General features: G+C 45.0%; 1 protein-coding gene across 1 annotated transcript in view; it reads right to left on the bottom strand.

Annotated features, from left to right (window-relative positions):
- Positions 1-2,397: 2,397 nt before the first annotated feature.
- Positions 2,398-19,758, bottom strand: part of ANKMY1 (ankyrin repeat and MYND domain containing 1) — a 74,899-nt gene continuing 57,538 nt past the window's right edge. The window contains 3 exon segments of the mRNA XM_010359127.2: positions 2,398-2,444; positions 3,855-4,015; positions 5,098-5,176. Coding sequence (XP_010357429.2) covers positions 2,398-2,444; positions 3,855-4,015; positions 5,098-5,176 — 287 coding nt within the window.

Raw genomic sequence — 19,758 nt, 5'->3', positions numbered from 1 at the left:
TGATCCCAGCTACTCAGGGGCTGAGGCAGGAGAACTGCTTGAACCCAGGAGGCAGAGGTTGCAGCGAATTGAGATGCTGCCATTGCACTCCAGCCTGGGCAACAAGAGAGAAATTCTGTCTCAAAAAAATAAAGAATATGTTCCCCAAAATGCTGAGAATGCTTATCCTTGAATTGTAAGATTAAGATGATTTTCTCATTTTTAAAAATTATTTTTCAGCATCTCACTCTCACCCAGGCCAGAGCACAGTGATGCCATCACAGCTCACTGTAGCCTCAAACTCCTAGTTCAAGCAGTCCTCCCACCACAGCCTCCTGAGTAGCTGGGACTACAGGTGTGTGTGACCACACCCAGCTAAGATCTTTTTTTTAGAGACAGGGTCTCACTATGTTGCCCAGGCTGGTCTGGAACTCCTGGGCTCAAGCAATCCTCCTACCTCGGCCTCCCAAGTCACTGGGATCACAGGCATATGCCACCTCCCTCAGTTATTTTTATCACTCGTCTTTGCTGTCTTCTCTCTTAAATAAGCATATGTTGCATACATAATACAAAATAAAGCTATTTGGGGAAATTATGTTGCAGAAAAATATTTAATAACAGAGATGTTCATGGTGTAGTTCAGAACAGAGAGGATGCTCCCACTTCTAGACACACGTGTGCGCGCACTCATGCCTGTAGAGATCGAAGGGACACACAGTGTTGGCCGTGGTAATTTCCGGATGTCTGTGATACGGTTTGGATCTGTGTCTCTGCCCAAATCTCATGTGAAATTGTAATCCCCTATGTTGGAGGTGGGGCCTGGTGGGAGGTGATTGGATCCCGCGGGCAGACCTCCCCCTCTGGTGCAGTTCTCGTGGTCACAGAATTCTCACGAGAGCTGGCTGTTTAAAAGTGTGTGGCAGCCCCTCACCTTCCTCCCACTCCGGCCATGTGAAGTGCCGGCTTCCCCTTCTCCTCCTGCCGTGATTGAAGCTGCCACGTGCCGCCAGCTTCCTGTGCAGCCTGCAGAACCCCGAGCCAGTTAAACCTCCTTTCGTTACACATTTTCTGGTCTCTGATATGTATTTGTAGCAGTGCGAGAATGGACTAATACAGTGTGGGTAACTGTCACTTACAGGTTCTTTCTTTTCCTTTACAGATACTCTCTAACTTCTATAGAATTAAGTGTATCATCAAATAAGTGCCCATTAGCAGCTTTTTCCTTTCTAGCAGAGGCAGTGGAAGCTGGGGGTGCCTACACCCACCCAGCATCCCGGAGGCCCTGACCAGGAACAGCTCTTGGCGGCAGTAAGCCAGCTCACACGGTTACCACCCTCCCAGGGGCAGCCTGTGACCAGTGACCAGCCGATGCAGGGGTACAAAGGCATGGCCCCTGCGTCCGTTGGGAGCCCCTATGAAAAGCCAGCCATCGGTCAGCTTGTCCCTCTGCCCAGGCTCGTTGCTAACCTCTTATAGAAGCATTTCCCAGGGCACCCCAACAAACCCCCGCACGCAGCCCATCTTTGACGAGACCAAGGAAGTCAGCAACAAAAAGTCACTGCAGGTGCAGCTGCTTTGACAGCCACAAGCCAGCCTGGAGTGGGGCCTCACCTGCTTGGCTCCAGCCCCAACCCAGTCTCCCACCCCCCACACTCCCAGCTATTCTGCCCTCAGCAGCAAACCCCCATCGTCCTCGTCCCTGGACACTGTCCCCTTGTTCCCGGGGATGCTGCTGTCCTTTTCCAGCTCCGCCCCTTGCGGTGCACCTTCCCCTGCCCTTTCCGTGAATTTCCACGCGGGCGATCCTCAAAGGCAGCGCTGCTCCCTGTCATTTGCTCCAGGCCCTCCTTCCTCTCATCCCAGTGATTTCCACCAACACCGTCATCCTCAGAACACTCAGCACACAGCAGACGCTCCGTAAGTGCATGGGGAACAAATGAGCACCGCAGACCCCAGTAGGAGCCTTGCACCCACGGGCACCTGAGCAGGGAGTGGAGCCTGCTGCCGCGGGCTCCTGGCAAGGTCCCAGAACAAGCCCCAGAGACCCAGGAGTTGCCCCCACCGCCATCTCCGCAGCAGGCTCTGAGTCGTGACCCTCGCCTGCCTGGTCCGTCAGGATGGCCCAGGCCAGGCCCCATGGGAGGCCAGGCAAGATCAAAGCCAGGGGCAGAGGCAGGCACAGGCTCCACAAACGCTCTGGGACTGCCCAGCTAGGGGCAGAGCACAGCACAGACTGTCAAAAACACCCTGTGGAGCCAATTTATTGTGAGGTTGCAAGGGAGACACGGCTACAAAGCATGGCCCCCAAGGTGCAGAAAGGCGCGCAGTAGGCTGGAAGATTCCCTGAGGTGGCTCAGGCAGGTAAGAAACCCACACAGTCCTGGGTCCTCCCCAAGCCTCGGACGTGCAGCTGCTGCTTCACTGAGATTCTTCTCTCCTTCTGGAAACTTCCTCCAGTTGTGTCACTGGAGGAGGAAAAGGTATGGGGGAAGGGGAACAGGGGGCTGGAGCTGGCCTCCCCTGAGGCCTGGCTCCAGAACTCAGGCTGTGTGGGGCGGCTGAGGACTGCGCTCTGTCTAGCGCTTTTTCAGGCAAGGAGACCCGATGCAGCAAGGCCTGAGGCCTATCTGCGGTAACTCTTCAAAGAGGGGCCTGCCAGACCCACCAAGTCCCATCCTGGAGTCTACAAGCCAAGGAGCTGCGACCCCACCGAGGGTGCCTGTTATTAAAAGCCCCATTGGCCGGGCACGGGGGCTCACACCTGTACTCCCAGCACTTTGGGAGGCCGAGGTGGGTGGATCACAAGGTCAGGAGATCGAGACCATCCTGGCTAACATGGTGAGACCCCATCTGTACTAAAAATACAAAAAATGAGCCAGACGTGGTGGGACGCGCCTGTAGTCCCAGCTACTGGGGAGGCTGAGGCAGGAGAATCGCTGGAACCTGGGAGGCAGAGGTTGCAGTGAGCGGAGATCGCGCCACTGCACTCCAGACTTGGTGACACAGTAAGACTCCATCTCAAAAGAAAAAAAAGAAAGCCCCATTTTATAGAGTGGGGAAGGAGGTCAGCAGCCATTTGCTTCAGGGCACAGGCCCAAGGACAGGGGCTTTCCCAGACCCACTCCCATCCCCACCAGGCTGGGAACCCAGCCAGGTCCCAGTAGAGCGGTCACCACTGCGCAGCTTCACACACCAGCCTCAGCAATGGCCGCCGCCCTCGAGGCTCCGGGCCCTGGTCTCACCAAGGAGGGGAAGAGGGGAGCACAGGAGAGCAGGGTGTTTCTAGAAGCAGACACCTGTTGATGTCCACACTACGACACACATCTGGGACGGCAGGCTGGGAGGAAATTTCCTGAAGGAGCTCTAAGGCCAACTGTCCTGTGGTCCAGAGGCACTGGTGTCCAGCAGAGCCCCCAGGGGTCAGTGAAGCCCCCATGTGTCAGCAGAGCCCCCAGGGGTCAGTGAAGCCCCCATGTGTCAGCAGAGCCCCCAGGGGTCAGTGAAGCCCCCATGTGTCAGCAGAGCCCCCAGGGGTCAGTGAAGCCCCCAGATGTCAGCAGAGCCCCCAGGGATCAGTGAAGCCCCCAGATGTCAGCAGAGCCCCCAGGGGTCCATGTTCCAGCTCTGCAGGGATGGGGTGGTATATCCCCCTCCAGGGCGAGGACAAGCATCACACTGCCACAGTAGGTGAGGAAGAGCCAGGCTGCCTCAGTGGCCCCCTGACGCCCAACAGGCCCATCTGGAAATGTTGGAAAAGTGGCCTGAATCTGGAGAGATTTTGGGAAATGAAGGTGCCCCTCACCAGCACCCCAGGTCTGCGCCTTCGCCCTCAGCAGCAGTGGAACCCTTGCCTCCCAACCTGAGGGCCGACCTACCGATGGCCACCAGGTCCCCGCAGTCCTTCTTGTGGAACTCGTTCCAGGCCTTGGTCTTGCAATACTTGCTGCAAGTCAGGATCCCGTAGCAGCGAGGGCAGGGCAAGAGGCGGACCCCGATGGAGCGGCCACACTGGTAGCAGAACTTGAAGAAGGGAATTCTGCAACAGAACCTCACAGTCAGCAGGTGGCCACTCTGGAACCTGCTTCCCCACAAACAGCTGCTGCCTGGGAGCTGTGCCTGGCCCTGAGCTCCTGGGCTAGTCCCCACCGTCCCGCACTGTCCCCTGCGTTGGGCAGCCTTCACACATGGACAAAAGCCCCCAAGTCCCCGTCCTGCGGATGTTCAGCACAGCAATATTTAGAATAGCAAACCAACACATGCCGAGCTCTGGGAACCACCTCTGTCCACCAGTAAAGGCGGGTTAAGTGAATGCACATCCATTCAGGAGACCGCCATGGTGCCACAAACACAACGATGGTGGGGAACTCCTAGGCACATAGGGAAATGTCTGTGGTACACTGTGGCATGGGAGAAGTGACTCTTCGAGGATAGGGCATGGAGCCTGCCTTTGGGGTGAGCCTCAAAGCACCAGTCTCCTCTGCTTTAGGAGAAAAACCCTCCCTGTCCTGCACTAGTCCCCTCTCCATCACCTTGCTGGGTTGCACAGGGTTTATGAGGTGGGGACGCCCATACGAATAGGGCCTGGTTCCTGCCCTCTCATCCCAGAGGAGAAACAGGCATGTAAAGAGACTGTTCTGGAACAGCAGAGTGAGTACAGTGTTGAGACTCCAAGGAGAGGCCAGTGGTGGAGGGAGGGGCAAGGAGGGCGCAGGTATGCAGGCTCTGCCGCACAGCCAGCAGGCCAGGCAAGCCTCCACAGGACATCTTGCAGAAGCAGAGCCTGGGCTCAAACCCCACTCAGCGACTGTCTCTGGGATGGGAGGTGGCCACCCTCCTGCAGGACATGGAACCCCTCTCTGTGACCCACTGGGAGCAGCCCAGGGCAGCCCCATGAGTGTGCCCTGTGACTCTGCACCCTTATCTGCAGGGTGCATCATCTGCACCTCATCTTGGCTGAAGCCCAGAGCCTGCAAGCAGGACTTCCTGGAGGAGGCCATGCCACTTGGGTATCAGATGGCAGAGGCTGTCCCAGGATGAGGTGGTCAGGCCAGGCACAGCAGCACTGTCCAAACCACAGGCTGCCATCCTGGAAAGAACCCAGCCCGCAGACACACTTACTGCCCCTGCTCCTTCACATCCAGGCCCTTGGGCAGGCTGGGGCCCTTCTTCTTCATCCTGTGGCTGGGGATCAGCTCCACTGTATGAAAGAGGGTCCCGCATTAGTACCCACATGGCAGGGTGGGGGCCGCCACTACAGATGCCACCTCCTTGGGCCCTCCCTGTGGTGCCCGCCTGCACTACTGGGGAGGCAGATGGCTTCGATGGCTTCGATGGCTCCATAGTGAGTGCGAGGACACAGAGCGGAGTGTGGACCTGGAGGCGCAGGGCGGTCCACAGGCTCCAGGGAGGGGCTTCACTCTTCAGTCTGCTGCTCCATCTGTGTTGTGTCTTCTTTTTAATTCATTTCAAGGTGCTTCAAATTTCCCTTTTGGGTTCTTCTTAAACTTGTTATTTAGACATGTGTTATTTTATGGGAGTTTCCCAAATGTCCTTGTGTTAGTCATTTCTAATTAAATTCTATTGTGGTCAGAGTATATGAAATGTATTATTTCTATTCTCTTAACTTTATTTAAAGGGTTTATGATCTATGTATGGTCTATCCTGGAGAATGTCTCCAGGATACTTGAAAAGAATACGTATTCTGTTGCTGTTGGGTAGAGTGTTCTAGAGATCTGATAAGTCTAATAGGCTTGTATGGTTCAACTTCCTGTTTCCTTGATGACCTTGGGCCTAGTTTTTTGATCAATTGTTGAAAGTGAGGAACTGACATTTCCGACTATTATTGTTGAGTTATCTGTTTCTCCATTTCTGTGACTTTTTGCTTCTTGTATTTGGGTGTCTGTGATCCGGTGCATATGGGTTTATAATTGTTCTGTCTTCCTAATTGATGACCCTTTTTATCATAAAATGTCCCTCTTTATCACCAGCAGCATTTGCAAGTCTATTTTTTCTGATGTTAGCAATTCCAGCCTTCTTGTGATTGCTGTTCCCATGGTAGTTTTTCATCCTTTGTCTGTTTGTATCATTGAATTTTTTTTCTTTTTGAGACAAAGTCTTGCTCTGTCACCCAGGCTAGAGTGCAGTGGCGTGATCTTGGTTCACTGCAACCTCCGCCTCCCAGGTTCAAGTGGTTCTCCTGCCTCAGCCTCCTCAGTAGCTGGGATTACAGGTTTGCACCACCACACACGGCTAATTTTTGTACTTTTAGTAGAGACAGGGTTTCACCATGTTGGCCAGGCTGGTCTCAAACACCTGACCTCAGGTGATCCATCCTCCTCGGCCTCCCAAAGTTCTGGGATTACAGGCGTGAGCTACCACATCTGGCCTGTATTATTGAATTTAACATGTGTGTCCTGTAAATAGCACATAGATGGATCTTCCGCTTTTATCTAATGTGACAATCTCTGCCTCATTTAATATATTCACATTTAATGTTATCAATGATATACTGTAGTTGGATTTACATTTGATATTTTGCATTTTGTTTTCTATATGTCTCCAAATTTTTCTGTTCCTTTATTCTTCCTTTACTCTTCTGCATCAAGTGGATTCTTTCTGTTATTATTATTATACTTTAAGTTCTGGGGTACATGTGCAGAACGTGCAGGTTTGTTACCGAGGTATACACATGCCATGGTGGTTTGCTGCACCCATCAACCCGTCATCTACATTAGGTATTTCTCCTAATGCTGTTCCTCCCCTAGCCCCCTACCCACCAACAGGTCCCAGTGTGTGACTGTCCCCTCCCTGTGTCCATTGTTCAACTCCCACTTAAGAGTGAAAACATGTGGTGTTTGGTTTTCTGTTCCTGTGTTAGTTTGCTGAGAATGATGGTTTCCAGCTTCATCCATATCTCTGCAAAGGACATGAACTCAGCCTTTTTATGGCTGCATAGTATTCCATGGTATATGTGCCACATTTTCTTTATCCAGTCTATCATTGATGGGCATTTGGATTGGTTCCAAGTCTTTGCTATGGTGAATAGTGCTGCAATAAACATATGTGTACATGTGTCTTTATAGTAGAATGATTTATAATCCTTTGAGTAGATACCCAGTAATGGGATTGCTGGGTCAAATGGCAGAGCTTGTACAGCCAAGACAATCCTAAGCAAAAAGAACAAAGCTGGAGGCATCACACTACCTGACTTCAAACTACTACAAGGCTACAGTAACCAAAACAGCATGGTACTGGTACCAAAACAGATATATAGACCAATGGAACAGAACAGAGGCCTCAGAAATAATGTCACACATCTACAACCATCTGATCTTTGACAAACCTGACAAAAATAAGCAATGGGGGGAAGGGTTCCCTATTTAATAAATGGTGTTGGGAAAACTGGCTAGCCATATGCAGAAAACAGTCAGGACCCCTTCCTTACATCTTATTCAAAAATTCACTCAAGATAGATTAAAGACTTAAATGTAAGAACTAAAACCATAAAAACCCCAGAAGAAAACCTAGGCAATACCATTCAGGACATAGGCATGGGCAAAGACTTCATGACTAAAACACCAAAAGCAATAGAAACAAAAGCCAAAATTGACCAATGAGATCTAATTAAAATAAAGAGCTTCTGCACAGCAAAAGAAACTATCATCAGAATGAACAGTCAACCTACAGAATGGGAGAAAATTTTTGCAATCTATCCATCTGACAAAGGGCTAATATCCAGAATCTACAAAGAACGTAAACAAATTTACAAGAAAAAAACAAACAACCCCCTCAAAAAGTGGGCAAAGGATATGAACAGACACTTCTCAAAAGAAGACATTTATGCAGCCAACAAACATGAAAAAAAGCTCATCATCACTGGTCATTAGAGAAATGCAAATCGAAACCACAATGAGATACCATCTCACACCAGTTAGAATGGCAATCATTCCAAGTCAGGAAATGGCCAGTCATGGTGGCTCATGCCTGTAATCGGCACTTTGGGAGGCCAAGGCGGATGGATCACAAGGTCAGGAGATCGAGACCATCCTGGTTAACACAGTGAAACCCTGTCTCTACTAAAAACAAAAAAAATTAGCTGGGCATGGTGGCACGTGCCTATAGTCCCAGCTACTCAGGAGGCTGAGACAGGAGGATGGCTTGAACCCGAGAGGCGGAGGTTGCTGTAAGCCAAGATTGTGCCACTGCACTCCAGCCTGGGCGACAGAGCGAGACTCCATCTCAAAAAACAAACAAACAAAAAGAAACAAACAAACAAAGCCAGGAAACAACAGACGTAGGAGAGGATGTGGAGAAACAGGAACGCGTTTACACTGTTGGTGGGAGTGTCAATTAGTTCAACCATTGTGGAAGACAGTGTGGTGGTTCCTCAAGGATCTACAACAAGCAGACTCTTTTTAATGTAATGTCTTAATTTATCTAATAATTTTGAACTGTATTTTTGAGTTCTTTCCTTAGTGGTCGCATCAGCCTTTACCATATGAATCCTTTTTTTTTCTTTTCTTTTCTTTTTGAGACAGGTTCTCACCTTGTCACCCAGGCTAAAGTACAGTGGCATGACCATGCCTCACTGCAGCCTCAACCTCCCAGGCTCCAGTGATCCTTCCACCTCAGCCACCTGAGTAGCTGTGACTACAGGCACATACCACCATGTCAAGCTCGTTTTTAAAAATTTTTTTGTAGAGACAGGGTCTTGCCATGTTGCCCAGGTTGGTCTTAAATTCTTGGGCTCAAATGATCCTTCTGCCTCAGCCTCCCAAAGTGCTGGGATTATAGACATGAATCACCGTGCCTGGCCCTGCCATATGAATCTTGACTGGTCATAATCAGCTTCAGACCTATACTAACAGCAGTGAGATATTAAAAAGTTATTCCTATAGAGCTCTATTTCCTTTTCTGCCTTTTTGTGATATTACACATTACATCCATAAAGGTTATAAATCCAACATTATAAGATTATTACTTTATATAATTTTATGTATTCTAAAGAAGCTGAGAGAAGAAAGGAGAAAACATACATATTTATAGCTTTAGTTGTATTAAAATTATTTACCATTTCTGGATCTCCATTTCATCTTCTCAGTTTGAGTTATCATTTAAAGTCATTTCTTACCACAACAGAACTTTCCCCCTGCCCACTTCCTTTGTACTGTTATTGCCAAATATGATACATTTCTATATGTTACAGGCACATACACATATGCAACCACACACGCATGCACACACACATTATAAATTCAATGCATACATACATATATACAAATTGCTTACATATAAATTAAATTGCTTTTAAAGTCAACTAACAAAGAAGAAATATGCATTTATATTCTTCTTTACAATTAACTTTGCCAAGGCTCTTTGTTCATGTGTATTTAATTCCCACCTTAAGTCACTTGCTTTCAAAATACTTTTAGTGTTTATTTTAAGGGAAGGCTATAACAACCAATTCTCACAGGTTTTATCTGGGAATATGTCGATTTCACTTTCATGTCAGCAAGTTAACTTGCTGGATATAAGATTCTCAGTTAACAGTTTATCTAACTCTGAGCACTTTGTTTTTTGTTTGGTTACTTTCAATTTTCTTTAAATAGAGACTGGGTCTCACCATGTTGCCCAGGCTGGTCTCAATCTCCTGGGCTCAAACAATCCTTCTGCCCCTCAGTCTCCCAAAGTGCTGGTATTACAGGCATGAGAGCCACCATGTCCAGCCATCTTTGAGCACTTTGAATATGACATCCCACTGTCTTGAGCCTCCTCTAACAACCCTCCATTGCATCCTTTTATTATTATTATTTACACAAATTTGTGGAGCACATCAAAAGTTTTGTGACATGTATATACTGTGTAGTGATCAAGTTAGAGTATTCGGATGCCCACCACCTGAATAAAATACGTTTTTGTTAAGTATAGTAATTCTACTCTGCTCTAAAACATTGACTTTATTTCTTCTATCTTACTGCATCTTTGTACCCTTTAAACCTCTTCTCTTCATCCTGCCCACTTTCTCTACCCACCCTCCCAGCCTCTGTTATCTATTTTTCTACTCTCTACCTCCATGTGTTCAAAATTTTTAGCTCCCACATTAAAGTGAGAACATACATATTTGTCTTTTTGTGCCTGGCTTATTTCACTTAAGATACTAACCTCCAGTTCCACTTGTGTTGCTACAAATGACATGATTTAATTCTTGCCTATGTCTGAATAATATTCCATTGTGTATATATACCATATTTTCTTTTTGTTGTTGTTGTTGTTGTTTTTGAGATGGAGTCTCGCTCTGTCACCCAGGCTGGAGTGCAGTGGCGTGATCTCAGCCCACTGCAATTTCCACCTCCTGGGTTCACGTCATTCTCCTGCCTCAGCCTCCCGAGTAGCTGGGACTACAGGTGCCCGCCACCACGCCCAGCTAATTTTTTTTGTATTTTTAGTAGAGACGGGGTTTCACCGTGTTAGCCAGATGGTCTGGATCTCCTGACCTCGTGATCCACCCGCCTCGGCCTCCTAAAGAGCTGGGATTACAGGCGTGAGCCACCGCGCCCAGCCACCACATTTTTTTTTTTTTTTTTTTTTTTTTTTGAGACGGAGTCTCGCTCTGTCGCCCGGGCTGGAGTGCAGTGGCCGGTTCTCAGCTCACTGCAAGCTCCGCCTCCCGGGTTCACGCCATTCTCCTGCCTCAGCCTCCCGAGTAGCTGGGACTACAGGCGCCCACCACCACGCCCAGCTAATTTTTTTTGTATTTTTAGTAGAGACGGGGTTTCACCGTGTTAGCCAGATGGTCTCGATCTCCTGACCTCGTGATCCACCCGCCTCGGCCTCCTAAAGAGCTGGGATTACAGGCGTGAGCCACCGCGCCCGGCCACCACATTTTCTTTATCCATTTATTTGCTGATGAACATTTAGGTCAATTCCATATCATAGCAATTGTGTATTGTGCTGCAATAAATAGGCAAGTGTAGATACTCCTTAGATATACTGATTTTTCCCCTTTGGGTAGATAGTAGTGTGATTGCTGGATCGAATGATAATACTATTTTTTTTGTAGAAATCTTCATACTGTTTTCCATAGTGCCTGTACTAGTTTACATTCCACCAGCAGCATATAAGAGTTCCCTTTCCTTGGCATCCTTTCCACCATCTGTTATTTTTTTGTCTTTTTATAATAGCCATTCTGACTGATTTGCATTTCTCTGATTAGTGATGTTAAGCTATTCTTTTTTTGTTTTTTAGGCATAAGATGAACAGATGAGCATTTTTTTCATATGCCCACTGGCTGTTTGTATGTCTTCTTTTGAGAAATATCAATTCATGTCCCTTACTCAAGTTTAATAGGATTATTTTTTCTGCTGAATTGTATGAGTTCCCTGTATATTGTGAATATTAGTCTCCTGTCAGGTAAATAGTTTGCAAATGTTTTCTCCATTCACCAGGTTCTCTCTTCACTACGTTATTTCTTTCATTGTGCAGAAGCTCCTTAGTTTTATTAAATCCCATTTGTCTATTTTTGGTTTTGTTGCCTGTGTTTTTGAAGTCTTAGTCATGCCTTCTTTGCCTAGATCAATGTCCAGGAGAATTTGCCCTAAATTTTGAGTATTTTTATAGTTTCAAGTCTTGTGTTTAAGTCTTTAGTCCATGTAGAGTCTTTTTTATATATGGTGAGAGATAAGGGTCCACTTTCATTCTTCTGCATGTGGCTATCCAAGTTTCCCATTATATAAGAAAGTGTCCTTTCCCCAATGTATGTTCTTATCAGCTTGGACAAAGATCGGTTGGTTGTAAATATATGGCATTATTTCTGGGTTCTTTATTCTGTTTCATCGGTCTGTGTGTCTATTTGTATATCAATACATGCTGTCTTGGTTACTATAGCTTTGTAGTGTATTTTGAATCCAGGTAATGTGATGTCTCCAGCTTTGTTCTTTTTGTTCTGGACTGCTTTGGCTATTTGGGATCTTTTTTGGTTCTACATGAATTTTAGGATTTTTTTTCTGTTTTTTATTTTTATTTTTATTTTTGTAACGGAGTCTCGCTCTGTCTCCTAGGCTGGACTGCAGTGGCCGGATCTCAGCTCACTGCAAGCTCTGCCTCCTGGGTTTATGCCATTCTCCTGCCTCAGCCTCCCGAGTAGCTGGAACTACAGGCGCCCACCTCGCCTGGCTAGTTTTTTGTATTTTTTTTATTAGTAGAGACGGGGTTTCACCGTGTTAGCCAGGATGGTCTCGATCTCCTGACCTCGTGATCCGCCCGTCTCGGCCTCCCAAAGTGCTGGGATTACAGGCTTGAGCCACCGTGCCCGGCCTGTTTTTTCCGCTTTTGTGAAGAATGGCACTGGTATTTTGATAGGGATTGTATTGACCCTGTAGATTGCTTTTGGTGGTATGGTCATTTTCACGATATCAATTCTTCCAACTCATGAACATGGGATGTCTTTCCATGTTTTTGTGTGTTCTCTTCAATTTCTTTCATCAGTGTTTTATAGTTTTCCTTATGGAGATCCTTCACCTCTTCGGTTAAATTTATTCCTAAGTATTTTTTGTCGCTATTGTAAATGTGATTGCCTTCTTGATTTCAGTCTTGGCTAGGTCATTATTGGGGTATATAAATGCTACTGATTGTTTTGTCCTTCACTTTTGTAACCTGCAATTTTACTGAATTCATTTATGAAATCTAAGAGTGTTTTGGTGGAGTCTTCAGGTTTTTCTAGATATAGAATAATACCATCAGCAAAGAGGGACAATTTCACTTGCTCTTTTCCAATGTGGATGCCTTTTATTTCTTTCCCTTGACTGATTCCTCTGGCTAGGACTTCCAGTACCAGGTTGAATGGGAGTGGTGAAAGTGGGCAACCTTGTCTTATTACAGTTCTTAGAGGAAAGGCTTTTAATTTTTTCCTATTATGATGATGTTAGCTGTGGACTTGTCATATATGGCCTTTATTATTTTAAAGTATATTCCTCCTGTGCCTAGTTTCTTAAGAGTTTTTATCAGCTGGGCATGGTGGCTCATACTTGTAATCCCAGCACTTTGGGGGGCTGAGGCAGGCAGATCACCTGAGGTCAGGAGTTCGAGACCAGCCTGGCCAACATGGCAAAACTCCATCTCTACTAAAAATACAAAAAAAAAAAAAAAAAAAAAATAGCTGGGCTTGGTGGCAGGTGCCTGTAATCCCAGCTACTCTGGAAGCTGAGGCAGGAAGAATTGCTTGAACCTGGGAGGCAGAGGTTGCAGTGAGCTGAGATCATGCCACTGCACTCCAGCCTGGGCGACAGAGCAAGGCTCTGTCTCAAAAAAAAAAAAAGTTTTTATCATGAAGACTTGTTGAGTTGTATCTAGCGATTTTTCTCCATCTATTGAGATGGTTGTATGGTTTTGTCCTTCATTCTGTTGATGTATCACATTTATTAATTTGCGTATGTTGAACTATCCTTGCATGCGAGGTATAAGCCTCACCTAATCTTTTGAAAGTGCTGTTGGATGTGGCTTACTAGCACTGTATGGAGGATTTCTGCATCTAGATTAATCAGGAATATTGACCTGTAGATTTTCTGCTTGTGTCCTTGTCTATTTTGATATCAGGGTGACACCGGCCTGATAGAATGAGTTAGGGAGAATTCCCTCCTCAATTTTTTGGAATGGTTTCAGGAGGATTGGTATTAGTTCTTCTTTATATATTTGGTAGAATTCAGCTGTGAATCCATCTGGTCCTGGGCTTTTCCTTGTTAAGAGACTTTTTATTGCTGATTTAACCTTGCTACTCATTATTGGTCTGTTCAGGTTTTCTAGTTATTCCTCATTCCATCTTGGTAGACTGTATATTTCCAGGAATTTATCCATTTCCTCTGGGTTTTCCAGTTTGTCATCTAGTCTCTGATGATCTTTTGTATTTCTGTGGTATCAGTTGTAATATCTCCTTTTTCATTTCTGATTTTATGTAGAGATTCATTTCTTCAAATAAGATATGAAAGGAGAAATTAATTCTCTCTTCTTGGTTAGTCTAGCTATCAGTTTACCAATCTTGTTTCCAACTTTTTAAAGAATCAACTTTTTATTTCATTGATTCTCTGTATTTTTTCTCTATTTCATTTAGTTCTGCTCTGATCTTTATTTACTTTCTAATTTTAGATTTGATTTGTTCTTGCTTTTCTAGTTTCTTGAGGTGCACTGTTAGATTGTTAGTTTGTAATCTTTCTAATTTTTTGCTGTAGGCATTTATTGCTATAAACTTCCCCTCTTAACCCTGTTTTTGCTGTATCCCACAGGTTTTGGTGTATTGTGCTTCCATCTTCGTTTGTTTCAATACATTTTTTTATTTCCATCTTAATTTCTTCATTGATTCAATATTCATTCAGAAACATGTTTAATTTCTGTTTGCAAATTTGTATACACATAGTTGTATATATTTGTATATAAATATGTGTATAGTATACATATTTGAATAGTGTATGTATTTGTATAGTTTACAGAGTTTTTCTTGGCAGACTTCTCATTTTAGTCCATAGTGGTCTGAGACGATACCTGATATGATTTTGATTTTTTAAATTTGTTGAGATTTGTTTTGTTCTCTAACATATGGTCTATCCTGAAGGATGTTCCATGTGCTGATGAAAAGTATATTCTGCATTTGTTAGATAAAATGTTCTGTAAATGTCTGTGAGGCCCATTTGGTCTGATGTCCTGTTGCAATCCAATGTTTCTTTGTTTATCTTCTGTCTAGATAATCTGCCTAACGCTGAGAATGTGGTATTGAAGACCCCCATTATTATTGTATTGCAGTATATATCTGCCTTTAGATTAGTAATATTTGCTTCATGAATCTGGGTGCTCCAGTGTTGGGTGCATATATATTTAGGGTTGTAATATCCTCTTGCTAGACTGATCCGTTTAATGACTTTTTTTTTTTTACTCTTCCTGACTAAAAGTCCATTTTATCTGATATAAGTATACCTAGTTACTCCTGCTCACTACTGGTTTATGTTTGCTTGGAATATCTTTTTTCATCCCGTTATTTCAGTCTATATGTCTTTAATGATAAGGTGAGTTTCTAGTAAGCAGAATCATTTTTGGATCATGGATCATTTTTAATCCACTTAGCTATTCTATCTTTTCAGAGGATACTTTAATTTGTTAATGTTTAGGTTATTCTTGATACCTAAGGCTTTGTTCCCATCGTGTTGTTTTCTGGTTCTTTCCTATACTTCTTGTTCCTTTCTTATAGTTTGGTATTGTGCTTCGGTGGATTTCTATAGTGGTAGCATTTGAGTTCTTTCTCTTCCTCCTTTGTGTAACTACTTTGCCAGTGACTTTTATACTTTGGTGTGTTTTCATAATGGTAAATGTTGTCCTTTAACTTCTACATTTAGGACTCACTTGAGCATTTGTAGAATTGTTCTAGCAGTAATGAATTACCTCAGCATTTGTTTGTCCAGGGGTGATTTTATTTGTCCTTCATTTATGAAAGATAATTTTGCTGGATATAGTATTCTTGGGTGACAGGGTTTTTTTCTTTCAGCATGTTGAATATACCATCCCATTCTCTTATGGCCTGTGAGATTTCTGCTGATAAATCTGTTAGTCTTAAGGAATTTCCTTTATGGGTGACTAGACGCTTTTCTTTTGCTGCTTTTAAGATTTTCTTTGACTTTAGACGGTCTGCCTATAATGTGCCATGCAGAAGATCTTTTATTGTTGTATCTTCCTGTGGTTCATTTGAACTTCCTTTATCTGAATGTCTATATCTCTTGCTAGACTTGAGAAGTTTTCATCTATTATTTCATTAAATTAGTTTTCTTTAAAAAAAAAAAAAAAAAACTATTTCTTTTGAGAGATAGGGTCTTGCTGTGTCACCCAGGCTGGAGTACAGTGGCACAATCCTAGCCCACAGTAACCTCAAACTCCTGGGCCCAGCCTCCCAAGCAGCTAGGACTATAGGTGCATGCCATGATACCCAGCTATTTTTTTTCTTTTTTGTAGAGATAGGGTCTTGCTATATTGCCCAGGGTGGTCTCAAAATTCCTGGCCTCAAGCAATCTTCCCACCTTGGCCTCCCAAAGCACTGGTATTATAGGTGTAAGCCACCACACCTGGTCCTAATTCATTAATACATTTTCTAATCCTTGGTTTCTTTGCCCTTAAGGATACCAATAATTTGCAAATTTAGTTGCTTTATGTCATCCTAAATATCATGAAGCCTTTGTTTATTTGTTTTTATTCTTTTATCTTTAACTTTTGTTTGATTGGATTATTTCAAAAGACCCGTCTTCAAGTTTTGAGATTTCCTCTGTCTCATCTAGTCTATTGTTGATGCTTTCAAATGTATTTTGTATTTCCTTCAACGAATTCTTTAGTTCCAGAATTTCTGTTTGGTTATTTTTTTAAATGTCTCTTTGATAAATTTCTCATTCATATCTTTAATTGTTTTTCTAATTTCTTTGTATTGTTTGTTCAGTATTCTCTTCTATTTTAGATCCTTTAAAATCAATTATTTTGATTTTTTTTTTTTTTTTTGAGACAGAGTCTCACTCTGCCACCCAGACTGGAGTGCAGTAGCATGATCTCAGTTCATTGCAGCCTCTGCTTCCCGGGTTCATCATTTCTCCTGCCTCAGCCCCACGAGTGACTGGGATTACAGGCATGCACCACCACACCCAGCTCATTTTTGTACTTTAGTAAAGACAAGGTTTCACCATGTTGGCCAGGCTGGTGTGGAACTCCTGACCTCAAATGATCTGCCTGCCTCAGCCTCCCAGTGTTGGAATTACAGGTGTGAGCCACCACACCTGGCCTAAAAATCAGTATTTCAAATTCTTTATCTGGGATCTCAAAAATTTCTTTTTGGTGGCCAGGCGTGGTGGCTCATACCTGTAATTCCCAACACTTTGGGAGGCCGAGGCAGGCAGATCATCAGGTCAGGAATACAAGACCAGCCTGACCAACATGGTGAAACCCCATCTCTACTAAAAATACAAAAAAATAGCCAGGCATGGTGGTGCGTGCCTGTAATCCCAGCTACTCAGGAGGCTGAGGCAGGAGAATCACTTGAACCCAGGAGACAGAGGTTACAGCGTGCTGAGATTGTGCCACTGAACTCCAGCCCACTTACATCCCTGTCTCAGATCACAGAAGTGCTCACTTCCCAGCACCAGCCACTGCCACCCAGGCCTTGCTCAGTTCCCACCCCCTGCTGTGGGAGCATACCTGGCTTGCTCCCGTATCAGCAGTGACAACTTGAGTTTTCATAATACTCCATAGTCCCAGGGCCCGTGGGTCCCAGGACAGAATGTAGTTTTCCAGAGGCTAGTTTTGAAAATGGTGACTTGCTGAGGCCACTTAGGTCTCAGAAAGGCTGTGGAACCCAGTGCAACCTTCCTTCCTGGAGCTCTTCCATCCCACAGCCTCCTGGAAGCTTCCTATATTAGCTTCAAGGATTGGGAGGGTCAAGTGATTGTCCTGCCAGGATTGCATGATTCCAAGGTGAGGAAGTGGGCCACTGGAAATCTACTACTCACCTCTTCCCTACACTGGGAATTCACTCCTGGTGCCCAGCCGAATCCAGTCAGAGAGGCTGCCTCTCCTCCTCCTCCCCCACTTTTGGTGTCCCCTGTCACTTCTCTGTTGAGTTCCAGCATTCTCTCTTGGATAAAGTACTTGGAGTGTGACTGTCTATACACTGTTCTGGTTCTACTAAGTGGAGAAAGTGGGCATGAAATGCTTCTTATCAGCCATCTTGACCATCCCCCAAACCAATTTCTTCTGATGAGATGCCGGCTAGCTGTTAATCTTACTGGGATTCCCTTGTAAGTTTTGAGTTATTTTTCTCTTGCTGCTTTAAATGTTTTCTCCCTGTCTTGACTTTCAGTATTTTAACTCTGATATGTCTGTTTTACGAATCTCCATTTTATCCTCTTTGAAACTCCATTAAGCTTCCTAGATACATAAATTATTTTTAAATACATTTAGAAAGTTTTTATCCATCATTTCTCCAAACATTTTTCCTGCTCCTCTCTCACCTCCGCTTCCAGCACTCTAATTATATACATATTGGTGTGCTTGATGGTGTCCACTTTCCCCTGATGATCTCTTCATTTCTCATCATTCCTTTTTTCTCTCTTGTTGGTCTCCCACTTTTCTCTGAGGAGCTGTTCATTTTCCTTCATTCTTCTCCCTCGGGGCTGGATATTACTATCTGTTTGCTTATTTGGTTAATGATCAGCTGGGTTAGTTGCATGAAATCCATTTCTCTCCTGCAGTATAAAGCTTCTGATGCTCCTTCTCATGGAAGGCAGTCTTGGGTTTGTCCACAGTGACCCTAAGGAGACAGTGGTTTGGACAAGGATCTCTTTGACTGTCTCCTTCCATGACCATACACTCCTGTTTAGTTCTGATAATTGCTGGCTGACTGTTCATAATTTGCAACAGTGCCCTGGGTATAAATGGCTTCCGAGGCTGATCCAACTAGATCAGAGCTCATTGAAGGGATAGTTCCCAAGGTCGGTATTCAAGATTTGTTCTGACAACAGGAGGGCTCTTCCCAGCTATCTTTCCTCATTTTTCTTCGGCATACTTTATAGGTAATACAAACTATAGTATATAATTGCTGGCAGATGATAGTTTCACCTGTATTTCCAGTGAGTTTACCAATCTTCTTGATATTGCCCATCATCACCTCCAGTAATTCTTAGTGCACCACCTCCTGGCCATCTTGGAAGCTGAGCATAAGAACGGAGCCACCACCTCCTGGCCATCTTGGAAGCTGAGCATAAGAATGGAGCCACCACCTCCTGGCCATCTTGGAAGCTGAAGATAAGAATGGAGCCTCCAGCTCCTGGCCATCTTGGAAGCTGAGCATAAGAATGGAGCCACCACCTCCTGGCCATCTTGGAAGCTGAGCATAAGAATGGAGCCACCACCTCCTGGCCATCTTGGAAGCTGAGCATAAGAATGGAGCCACCACCTCCTGGCCATCTTGGAAGCTGAGCATAAGAATGGAGCCTCCAGCTCCTGGCCATCTTGGAAGCTGAAGATAAGAATGGAGCCTCCAGCTCCTGGCCATCTTGGAAGCTGAGGATAAGAATGCAGCCACCACCTCCTGGCCATCTTGGAGCAATAGGAACTTAGCTTCAGCAACAGGTAGCTGGGGGCAGGATGAGAATTATTGACATCCATGCCCCCTTCTACTGGTATTCTTGGCTGTACCCGTCTGGAATAGAGTTTCTGCCTCCCTGAGCTGGGAGGGTGAAAAGGAAGGTAGATCTTGGTTTAATATCACAGACATTCTCTGTTCTTACTGAGTTTTAAAATATTTTATTGAATAAATGTTTCTTTATATGCTGTGTGCTCTTTAGATCAGTCCTTGGGGTGTGTGAGACTTGTTACAACCACAGGAAGGCCTCTCCTGTCTCTCTCTTTTCTTAGTTTTCTCTAGCAATTAGCCATTCTATAGTTTAGTCTATCTCCAGAGAAATTACCAATCTCCTTCGCATTGCCGCTCAACATTAGGCTTGAAGTTGTCTTTGCTCTGTTAAAAATGAAGTCGGTTTCTTTGTGATGAGGTGTGAAGCTCACTGTTTTATGGTGTGTCTCTCCCCTGGGCAGAATCGCTGAGCCAAGGCTCTGGAGCTGGGGGTTGGGACAATGGGATACTTCTCCGTAAGTGACACCCCATTTTAGGATCTAATCTCTGATGGACAGGAGGAGGCAGTAGACGTGGGTCTTCTCAACTTGCCTCTCCCTGCCTGGTCCTCTGCCCATGGGCCAGTACAAGCCTGA

This window comes from Rhinopithecus roxellana, chromosome 14 (assembly GCF_007565055.1).
Source record: "Rhinopithecus roxellana isolate Shanxi Qingling chromosome 14, ASM756505v1, whole genome shotgun sequence".
In the NCBI taxonomy this organism is placed as follows: Eukaryota; Metazoa; Chordata; class Mammalia; order Primates; family Cercopithecidae; genus Rhinopithecus; species Rhinopithecus roxellana.
This window is presented reverse-complemented; position numbering and strand designations above follow the sequence as displayed.